The sequence below is a fragment of the Coregonus clupeaformis genome, chromosome 22 (genome assembly GCF_020615455.1).
Source record: "Coregonus clupeaformis isolate EN_2021a chromosome 22, ASM2061545v1, whole genome shotgun sequence".
NCBI lineage: Eukaryota > Metazoa > Chordata > Actinopteri > Salmoniformes > Salmonidae > Coregonus > Coregonus clupeaformis.
The window spans coordinates 90,553-102,226 of NC_059213.1; the positions used below are offsets into that span (position 1 = coordinate 90,553).

Sequence of the window (11,674 nt, forward strand, 5' to 3'; positions counted from 1 at the left end):
AGCCCATCCACTGACATTACTCTGCCGTCCCCTCTGCTCTGCCTAGATTTACTACCACACATATGGCGATGAGCTCATGGCTAGAGAGCTCATGGCTAATTAGCTTCAGATATGTTACTGTCCTACTTAAAAACTGGAAATAATAATGCCCTGCAATACAGCACACCTTAAATTCTGGGAGAAATTTAAACAATATTGGCAGGCAATTCCCTATTAGCGCTACTGTGGCTACTTGTTAGCGGCTACTTAGCGCTAGTGAAATCTGAGAGCCAGTCAAGGCAGAGCCTGCTAGCACAGAAACCTCAGTGCAGTGTCCATTATGGTTAGAGGCCTCATCCTTCATCCAGCTCCCCAGTAAGTAGCTGCTCATCTCTTAGCTACATTAGTGATGACGTCTGGCAGACAGACTGCTCCACTCTCCCTCTGTGCTGGAGGATGGGAGGAGAGGGGAGGGGAGGGAGGAGCGGTTGCCATTTCAAGGCCAGCCCTCAGGAGTCTTCTTCTCTGGGCTTCCATTTCAGAGAGGGTCTTCTCAACTCCTCTCCTGTTTCTTTCCTTTACTCCTTTTTCCATATGGGAGCACTCACTAAGGCAATACACATGCGCGTAGTTGCACACGATTCAAAGCAGTAGCATGTCCCAAGATGACATTTGAAGTCCTCCAACACAACACACACACCTTCCTATCCACCATCTCCCTCTTCCCCCCATAAAGCCAGATTAAGCTTCAGACCGTTCTATTGTATCATGCTTTAGTGAGCATGGATCCTGTGTGTGCAGGACTTTCCTAAGTTAACCTATATTATTTTGGCATGAGAATAATAATAATAATAATAAGCCATTTAGCAGACGCTTTTATCCAAAGCGACTTACAGTCATGTGTGCATACATCTTTACATATGGGTGGTCCCGGGGATCGAACCCACTACCCTGGCGTTACAAGAACCATGCTCTACCAATTGAGCTACAGAGGACCAGAAAAGTCTAAAATTGTTGTGATGCAATTTGTGTTTTAATCTTATTATTTCAATGATCATTTAATATTGGGTAATACAACGCAAAATAACTAAGTTATTTCTATCAATGTTATAAGGACTTATGAAAAGATTACATTCTAATACCGACTTTGCCATCAGTTCTTTGTATTGGTCTAGACTATACGTCTGACAGATGAGACCGACTCACAAACAAAAAGGAGAAATCAAAAACATTTCTGGTAGGCATGACTTACCTGGCACCCGTGATCCCCTAATTAAAACTAAACTCAAGAGTCATAGTCAAAACCGTTGCAGTGTGCGTGTCTCTCCGGTCTCGCAGTTCATTTAAAAACAGAGCCATTGTTCATTACATCTGGGGAGTAGAGTTCTCTGATGCTGGGACATTTCTCCCATTACATTACTGCAGCCTCTCCTTACTTACACAACGATCCCTCTTTAAAAATACATCCTTCCTTTCCCATCCGCTTGTCATGTTGGGTTCGTGTGATTGCATTACGGCTCCTCTAGCGTAATAAATGATTTGTTTAACATAACTGCTCAAGGAAAGAGGCAGGTAAAGTATGTTTATATTAAGCCTCAGCTAAGATTGGGGTTTCTGTGATGTCACAAACCAGTGTAATTAGCCAAAAGAGACCACTGATGCGATTGTGTTGGTATTCAGTATCTTACATTTACAGCCCTGGGTTAAGCTTTTAGCTTTTCCATATAGGACATTAGGGTGGTATATAATTAACCCTTTAACATGTAAAGAGAGTGTGTCAACGAATGAAGTCAGCGGATGTAACGTAAGATTTACCATGTTAGCTAATGAACTAAAACGCATGACAGCCCCTCATATTTAGATCGAATCACCATCGATTCCCAACAGTCTAGCCCTTTAAGAGCAGTGGGCCATGACGTGATGCTTGGCATTTGGAGGTCGACAGGGGATAAGCAGGAAGTGAGAACATGGTAAAGAAAGACAGACAGACCAGACAGACAGACCAGACAGACAGACCAGACCAGACCAGACCAGACCTGTACACAAACAGACAAACACACACAGTACACACCATGCGCAATGATCCAGTAGATTAGGGAGTCGGGTGTCTGGTAAAGGATTCTGTAAGGGGCCACTCGAGCACTGGAGTCCAGCACCACGTCTAGGGTTCCCACCAACAGACCTGCGGTGGGAAGAGCAGGGAATACTGTGGGTTAGGGAGGTAGACACTGTGGGAATATGATGATCGTGTATACAAAAGCTTTGGGAACACATTTTTAGGACATTGAATGGATAATGCATTAATTGTCTTGAGGATGGGGAAAAAAAACACTAAGTGATCCAAGAACTTAAAAGCAATACAAACAAGTCATGAATCCTCCCCCTAAATAACGACTTCAAAGCAAAACCCAACAAAATAGTTTCTGTTTAAGCCCGTTTCGGACACGTAACAAAGCCCCCCCTACACCATGTGAGACAGGAGACCGTTCTGATACATTAACCCTTGTTAAGGTACATTTATTTTATTTTACCTTTATTTAACTAGGCAAGTCAGTTATGAACAAATTCTTATTTACAATGACGGCCTACACCGGCCAAACCCGGACGACGCTGGGCCAATTGTGCGCCGCCCTATGGGACTCCCAATCACGGCCGGTTGTGATACAGCCTGGAATCAAACCAGGGGGTCTGTAGTGACGCCTCAAGCACTGAGATGCAGTGCCTTAGACCGCTGTGCCACTCAGAATCCCCTTGTTAGGGTACATTAACCCTTGTTAGGGTACATTAACCCTTGTTAGACCACTTATGCTCTCCTCGAAAGGCCCTTGATTGAGCCCGCCGGCTATGAGATCACCACGTATGAAATAGAGGGAGGAGGCAGTCCTTCACTGAGATGAGGGTGAGGGGTGGGGGGGGTGAGGATGTATTTAGGTCTGATGGGTAGCTGTGGCTTTCCTGTCCTGACTCCTTCATGCCCAATATATATTATAGGACCAAACTGAGCCAAGCAAACCTGGGCTGTGCATCTCGGAGTAGGAGTGCTGACCTAGGATCGTAATTAAATAAGTTTATATGGACAGGTGGGGGACCTGATCCTAGATCAGCACTCCTACTCTGAGACATTTAGTGGATTGGGTCTGGGCTGGCCTGGTTACACATCCACCATAGTTGCTGGAACTTTGCTGGAAAAGACAACGTATTTTTTTTTTATCCCAGCCAGTACAGTACGGTTCAGATTGGCACTATTGTGTGAATCTGGTATCAATGTTGTTGTATGGGGAAGTAGGGTGGACCGGGCAGATGGCATAGAGCTCAGATTTCCCGTGTGACAGATCGATGCAGATAGAAGGTGAGAGTAAAGTCACCTAGAATAAAAGGATGAATCCTCTAATCTAATGAACGAGGGATGAATCCCCTATAATCTAGTGAACAAGGGAAGTGGAGAGATAGATGGACAGATAATGGACTCAAGATAGCTGAAAGATGCCAATAACTCCTGTCTCTTTAGCCTACACAACACTAAAGAGTTGTTTTATTACGCTCTCTAATACCTATTATCTCTGATGCAGTACAGTAATAATACATGACTCTAGTGTCTAGCTACTGTGTATTGTAAACCACAAGATCATACATCTAAAAGAGTGAAGGAAAGACGTCTGAAGTGATAAATACGCTAGTCTTGCTGAAAGGCTTTTGTTGTGAATAGTGATAGGTCTAGTTTTTTATGCCTTGGGGGTCTACACTGACATGTTTTCATCAAAGTTTGAGTGGAAATGATGACACTCCTTTTCCAACAGACTCAAACCTTGTGATAAAAAGAAGCTTTTTGACAGCCATATTCCACAGTTGCTCCCAAACTTTCTTCCCGGTTGGGAATATTACCATTGCCACGGCAGTTTTTTGAAGGTGGCGCGTCAGAAGCATACACTTCTATGAGTCACACAGACCGAGAGAGATGAAAAGAGATATGGGGAGAGAGACCGGGAGAGAGAAACTGAAAACAGTCAGTCTGGATGATATTCTTCCCTCCATACAGAATGTCTGCTGGAGTACTTCTGGGACGCCACTCATCTCCACTAGCTGCCCTAATGAAGACATCTGAATACAATTACATCTCTGGGGCTCTATTTCTCTTTCTCTTTCCCGCTTTCTCTCTCTCACTATTATTCGCTCTCCTGTTCTCTCTTTTAATCCTATGCAGGGCGCAATAAAAGGTCAGGATTCATTCAATAAGAAGCACTTAAATAATTATTAAAGGCAAATATATAATTCATATATCATTAATTTAATATGATCAACAATGGCTGTAAATATCAGAGTGGGCCTTTCAGAGGCAGTAACGGCAATTTAGGCAGTTTCACACTGGATGGACGTAAACAATATGGCCGTCGGTTCTGACAGGTGTAAGGGGTTGAGATTTCCCATCTGAACTAGGCCTATACATGTAGTTGCTCTCTCCGTGAACAAAATCCAACCGACAAACTTTCAACTGTATCTTTACATTAGTCACGCGTGAAATGTAGCCTTTATCATTGATAAGGTTACTGTACAGTTACAATACTTAATGCCAAGGGGGAGGGTGGCATTTGTTTCAAGCGATAACTGCTATGACAAAGCAGAACAAAAACAGAGCTACAGTAAGAAATCACAGGGAAAGAGAAAAGGCTCAAAACTAGATTGGAGAGAACAGAACAGCTTGGCCGATATGCAAAAGGATTGTGTGTAAGCCTATTTCCATTTCAAAGGGTTAGCATAGACCCCGAAGCTGTTGTTGTTACTTGGGGCTGGCTAATGCAAGGATACACGATCTGGGCCTTTCTGACAAACATGTTGTGGGCATAAAATGACTTTGTCCAGTTTCAAACCCTGTCACAAGGTTCAACCTGTTGTTCCTGTTGAACAGCGTTAACTCCAGTTCTGCACCCCCAGGGTTGCACATTTTTGGTCTAGCCCAGCATTAACACCACATTCAACTAATCAAGAGCAATGAGTTGAGTAGTTGAATTGAGTGTGGTAGTGCTGGGCAGGAACGAAAATGTGCAACCATGGGGGTTACCTCAGGACTGGAGTTGCAGAACACTGAACAAATACCTGTGAACCATCTCTGATGGATAGACAGGGCATGACCTGAAGCTAGCTGTGTTGAGGGGATGCGTGTTAGAGGTTAGCACAGGAAGCGCAGGTGTCAAGCACAACAAAGGAGAACACTGAAAAGTGAGACTTACGGAAGGACGACACCCACAACCTCCTGTGACTTCTTTGACTGCATGCAACTTACAGCTCATCAAACCGCTCACTCCAATGAATCTATACAGCTAGATATCAACCGCAATGGAGAGGACTAGTATGCATGGCATTTTATGACGAATGAATTAATGCACCCTACAACATCACTAATGTTCTTTGTTTTGATCAGAGGGCTACTTTCCCCTCTGTCCCCCTAAGAACTCATGATCCTACACCATGACAACAAGAGTTAACATGAGGTACTGTGGTGTATGTTTTGTATATGGTGAGGAGAGGGCAGACCCCAGACCTATAGCCTAGTGTTGACCCTTTAATCCATAACATGAACTCTGGAAAACCACACCATTGTCCATGTGACTATATGTTCCTATACATTTTATTTACTTTGACCCCCCCTCCCTCTCCCCCTCCCTGCATGTAACACACACAACCAAAGAAAAACAAGACGTACAGAAACTAATCTCCAACGATGAGAAATGCTTCCTTTGTTGTGGGAGGATGGAAAGAAACGAGCCTGAGTCTACATACAGTACAGTGGAACACAGACCAGCATCATGTGATGTTTTGTACTTTTAGAGATTGGAGAAGCTAGGAAACAAGGTCAGCAGCTGGGCCGCCTTTTGTTACTCAGCAAAGCTCCATTCTCTGTTCAGTCGAGACGGCTAGTTCCTTCTTTCCATTCAAGATTGGAAAATAAAACACAGTTTAGAGCAAAAAGCAATCGTTTTCTCCTCTCCTTTTCATCGGTCTCCAACCTGCTTTCTGTTGGAAACTGTAGGGTCTCTTTCAGTGTTTCATTTGGAAAGATGTGTAGCAGTGGGAGGAAAGTTACATTACATTTTACATTTACGTCATTTAGCAGACGCTCTTATCCAGAGCGACTTACAGTTAGTGAGTACATTACATTTTATTTTATTCTTACTGGCTCCCCGTGGGAATCGAACCCACAACTCTGGCGTTGCAAACGCCATGCTCTACCAACTGAGCTACATCCCTGCCGGCCATTCCCTCCCCTACCCTGGACGACGCTGGGCCAATTGTGCGCCGCCCCATGGGTCTCCCGGTCGCGGCCGGATACGACAGAGCCTGGATTCGAACCAGGATCTCTAGTGGCACAGCTAGCACTGCGATGCAGTGCCTTAGACCACTGCGCCACTCGGGAGACAAGTTCAGAGGGGTATTGAAGGGAGGGTCCCTCCCAACCCCCCTTGTCCCTCCCAGATCATTTTTATGTAGAAGGACTGAGAAGCTCAGTTCTGGTGAATTTTTTAAAAGGACTTTCTACTCCAAAATGAATGAAAATACAATTATGCTGACACCATCGAAAATATAATTTCCACCTCCAGAAATGAGCCCAATAACACATTTGTAAAAATATTTTGTAAAAAATATTTTTACATATCGGACAATGCATATAGTCTATGCATGGTCCATATTATCAGGTATGCTATTAGCAATAAACATTATCACCTGTAGCCCAACTGTCGCAGAAAATAAATAGGCTGAAGCATGAGGCTGCCCGTCTGCAGTTACCCTATTGGGCTAATCATTAGCCAGTTCTTTTAACTAGTTAGTATACTATTTTATCCTTTTTAACAAAGTCCATTAAAACTGCTGTTTTGCAAGAATTGTTGTTCATTGACTGCTTGTCAGAATGCATTTTTCCCTTCTTATGGCACTTGTAACTTGAATGTGCCACGAGAACAATATTTATCTCGCATAGAACACACAAGAAGAAGCCGACTATAATAGTTAAACTATTCTACTATGGGGTTATCAGATTTTTCTATTCATTGCTCGTTTTATTTGCAGAGGAAAAGTAAATGTGGACTGTTCTAGCATCTTCAAAGTGCGCCTCGGCAGATTTTATTTTCTTCCCCCCCATTCCATATTTTTTTGACGTGGCGGCAATGATTTTGCTGTGGAGCAGCGCCATAGCAAAACGACTGCAGCGCAAACACTGGCCTATTTTCTCTCAAGTACTGACACAGCACCTTTTCACCCCACTGGCTGAGAATCAATATTGTTTCAAATAACAAGAACCTGATACGAAGTAACACCATACATGTTATTTTAAGTCATGTTTCTCCAACCCAACCCCTTGTAACACAGCTCTAGTGTTTTTCCTTTTATTTCCCAAGCCTCTATGTGTACCTCCATGTCAGAGGTCACCAGATAAGATAGATAGGTGAAGTAAAGTAGCAGATGATTGTGGGTAATGGGGTGGGGGGGATACGGACAAAGGTTAAAGAGGTCGATGGATAGAAGTCTAGGCCAAGTGTCTATCTAGGGCGATATCATCATGTGTACGTGATGTCAGTCACCCAACATATATATGTAAGCCTAGTTTAGTTTTAGGTCATACTGACTTCAAAATGTCACACTCTATTGTGAAACGTTAGGTAATATTAGGTTAGCTTATTGACTCTTGGATAGTGTCCTTTTGCATTGATAGTATCATATGGTGAATAAGCTACAATCCAACATTTGGGGCGGAAGGTAGCCTAGCGGTTAGAGCATTGGACCAGTACCCGAAAGGTCGCTAGGACATACTCCCGAGCTGACAAAGTGAAAAATCTGCCGATGTGCCCTTGAGCAAGGCACTTAACCCAAATTTCTCCAGGGTTGCCGTAGATGGCAGACCCTGGCCGTGACCCCACTTTCCCGAGGGTGTCTCAGGGAGAGTTGGGATATGCAAAACACACATTTTCAATTCACATGTGTATTACACACTTGTACGAGTGAAATATAACAAATACAAGCACCCACCTAATTATTATCAACATTTCACAATTGAAGCTTGCCATTTTTCCAAGTCTTATGACTTAAGATTGATTGATGGGAACTAGTCGTCTATAATGAAACTGTACTGTTTGTTCTATTTCGCAAGTCTCTATAAATCAAGTTACAAAAAAAATGTCAATGTTGATTTGTTCTCATGTAAAGTAGCCTCATAAATATGGCTATAAATCAAAGAGCGTTGGCCCTTGTGGCCTTCCATATGCCCTAGGAGGACCAGGTGCTCGCTTGGCTTTCCCTGCTCGCTGAAAGGGGGATGTTTACTGGGCAGTGCCAGTCAGTGTGCCCGGGCTCTCTCCTCTCCTCTCCTCAGCAGGCCAACTGGCACACCACATGGTCTGCTCAGTATTCACATAACAATGACATCATCACATATCGCCACAGCACACTTTGTGTTGCTATTATCACTTCCCCGACAGAGACACAATAGGGAGAGGCAGAATGTTGGTTCGGGGCCTAACTTTCAGTCGCTGGAATGCGGGAAAAGTAACGGCTCCGTCCTTCAGCGAAATGTCTTGTTGCTGACCAATGAAGTGAGATACTAGCAGGCCATTTTAGCTCCCCTTGTCATATTCGTTACTGGCTGGCTGACACTGAAGAGGCAGTGACTGACTGGCACTGAGGACAGCAGCACACAGCAGGGGATGACAACATGGTTCAACTCTCTTTGCCCCATCATGACTGTGACGGTCAGACTAGTCAAAGCAGGGCTATATAGATATAGATATATCTATACAGAGCCATCTCTATGGCTCGGTGTCAAAGACTTGGACTGAATCTACCGTACCTATAATGAACATGACTGACTTTTCAAATGATCACGTTCTATCTTTATTCAACCAACGTTTTTTTTGTTTGTTTTTTACATAATTCGTAACTCATTTTTCATCTTTCCGGATTCTCAGACTTGCAATGAATTAAACATTGACAGACTGAATCCAGGTCAGCCTGAATGGGATGGCACCCTATTCCCTACATAGTGCACTCCTTTTGACCAGAGCCCTGGACCTCCTAGTGACTGTGGCCTAATTTGGATGGAGTGAGTGAAGGACAAGAGGAGAGGGAGAGATGATTCAGCATGTACTACTCCTGCCGGGAAGAACGTGTGACTTTGCTCTGCGTGTCTCCGTGTGTGTGTTGTCTCTGTGGCGTTCAGAATTCAGTAAGGGGAATGACACATCACCAGCCATTTTAACATTCCCCGAGTGTGCTGGGCTCTAATCAATCGCAGGTTCACTTCAATTGATCTGAGCCTTTTAATGGTCCCAAGTGCTGGAATGTGTCTTCCCTGTCAGGGGAGATAGTCCAGCCTTACGTTAGCTAGCTAGTAGCCTAATGATATTATGATTGGAGTGAACTAAGCACAGTCAATGATTATCTATTTATCAAATATATGCATTTCTTTCCTTGTTTTGTTAATAGTTTAAAAGGGTATATAGAAGGCTTACTCTTTGCAACAATATTGGTTAGAATTTTCCGAGATCACCTAAAGTATAAGGCCTACTCCAATAGCACAGATCTTGAGATGCTGATCAATAGGGTATATTAGCTGTTGAATGCCCACCAGCTCCATTGTATGGAGTTCTACGGGGGGGTCCATAAGTGTACACTACTGTCCTGGTGAGGTTACATACTGTACCATCAACACAACAGTGGTCATGTGACTATTCTGAGCCTCAAGAATCATTCAGATAAAATCACACCTGCATTTGTCTAGTTATAGTAGTAGAGGCTATTAGGGTCTAGTCATCCATACAGGTCTCCATCCCCTTTGATACCTGAGTGACCTGACCCCCTACCCCTCACTATGCATGCAACCATAGTTGTCAGTCACCCAATCTCCTCTCCATCCCTAAACATCTGTGAGGCATGAATAATCTCCCCAGCCAAGCGAGAGACAGGGCCAGGGGACAATAATTTGGCTTGGCATTGCTTGCATCACAGCAAGCATGAAATAATCCTAGCCAATAATATCTGAACTCGACTATAGAACATCCGTGGAGTTGAGCTATGCTTGGCTAAAATAATCCATGATTTAGAGAAACAGATAGAGAGACGCAGAGCAGAGACAGTTCTATGCATCTCACCCGCTAGTCCTCCTCCGCTGTCCCCGTGGCCCTTGCGTTTCTGGAGGATGAAATAGGGATTTGCTCGCTCGGTTATCCACAACGCTCCCGCCTGCAACACCTCTTCAGGGTGGACCCACATCTTCGTCCAGTTGATTCTAAGAGCACATCAAATCCAGCTGATTCAGGCTGTGCCTGTCAAATGAACTGGAATGCTGGTTCGGTCTGTCCAGTGGCTGAGGCTCGATGCAGGTCCGCCGAATAACACGTACAATTGGACAAGGACAGCTTGGTTGCGGTGTAGGTATAGAACTATGACAGCATAAGGACCCTATTTATCCGCTAAAAACACGCAAAAATAGAAAAGATTTCATCACTAAAATACGCGCTCCAAACTTCCATGCACGGCGGCGTGCGTTAAGGTGATTAGATTCCAGCCGTGCACGCCAAAGACGCCACAAATTGTGTGCAATAGATTCAGTGGAACTCAATTACTAGGTGGCACAATAAAGCGGTGTTCGCATTAAAACAACGGAATCTGACACATTTTTGCAGGGATGGATCTGAGCGCGACACTTCGGTTCAGTCTTTGTTGTTCATCATCTGTGTTGTAACCGCTGTCAGGTGCAAATCGATGCCATCGACGCTTCCTCGTTCCTCGGCCGTCAGATATTTCAGAATGAGCGATGGTTGGACGCTAAATGATGTGCCCACAAGCGCGTTATATGTCCATTAGGCTATTTGCAACCTACTATCCAACATATATATGCTGCCTGCCTCCACATCGAACAACAATGTAATTTAATGCAACCCACTCTCTAGCGCCGCTTCCGCACAGCTCCGTATCAACAACGCGCGTCATGGAGTGGCCACATCGTTACGTCACCTTTGTGGGAGGTGGTTGCATAATTATAGCCTAGGCCCTAAGTGGTAATAAAATATGAATAAAATTATTAAAGTGGTCCATCGATATGACTTGGCTACTGTTTACAAATAGCAGGTGTCGAAGCTGTTTTCAGGTGCAAAGCTGTCACTGCTGGTGCTTGCTGTTTTTGCCACCTGGTACCAATTAGTGGATCAATTATAATGGATTCCATGGTTTCGTTCATCTGTACTTTATTCTTTAATGGTAATATAATCAAAGCAATTTCATAAGCAATTAAAATTGCCATAACTTACACCTATGTCCAGTGGGTAGCCTATAGAGGTCTTTACAATGACACGCCACACACTTTGAATTTGTAAATGGCCAGTCAGTCAGAGGGCTGAAAAGGTACACGAAAATCCCGTTTCAAACTAGACACCACATGCGTCAGTTCCTTCGACACCATAGACCCACACACCTGTCAGACTGGAGTCAACAAATGTTTGTGTGTGTCAACATGTTGGGTAAATATGTGGGAGTTGATGGAGATAGACATTGACTATATTCCACAACATGTCTCTGTCTACAGTATGTGGTCCCTGGTCTGCTAAAGGCCTATACTTAAATGTGCTTGTTTTTTTATATATGTGGGTTTAGCTTAGCTAAACTGACCGCACTTTAGGTTTCACAGCTTCCATCAACGCGTGGGAGACCCCGT

The 11,674-nt window shown here is 43.9% G+C and overlaps 1 protein-coding gene across 1 annotated transcript in view; it reads right to left on the reverse strand.

Moving 5' to 3' along the window:
- tbc1d9 (TBC1 domain family, member 9 (with GRAM domain)) overlaps positions 1-10,941 on the reverse strand; it is a 37,651-nt gene extending 26,710 nt beyond the window's left edge. Inside the window, exons 1-2 of the mRNA XM_041843241.2 lie at positions 10,113-10,941; positions 2,051-2,161 (exon numbers count right to left, since the gene is read on the reverse strand). Of these exons, the coding sequence (XP_041699175.2) occupies positions 2,051-2,161; positions 10,113-10,233 (232 nt within the window). The 5' untranslated portion in view covers positions 10,234-10,941. The remainder of the gene's footprint in view (positions 1-2,050; positions 2,162-10,112) is intronic.
- Between the last annotated feature and the right edge of the window lie 733 nt (positions 10,942-11,674).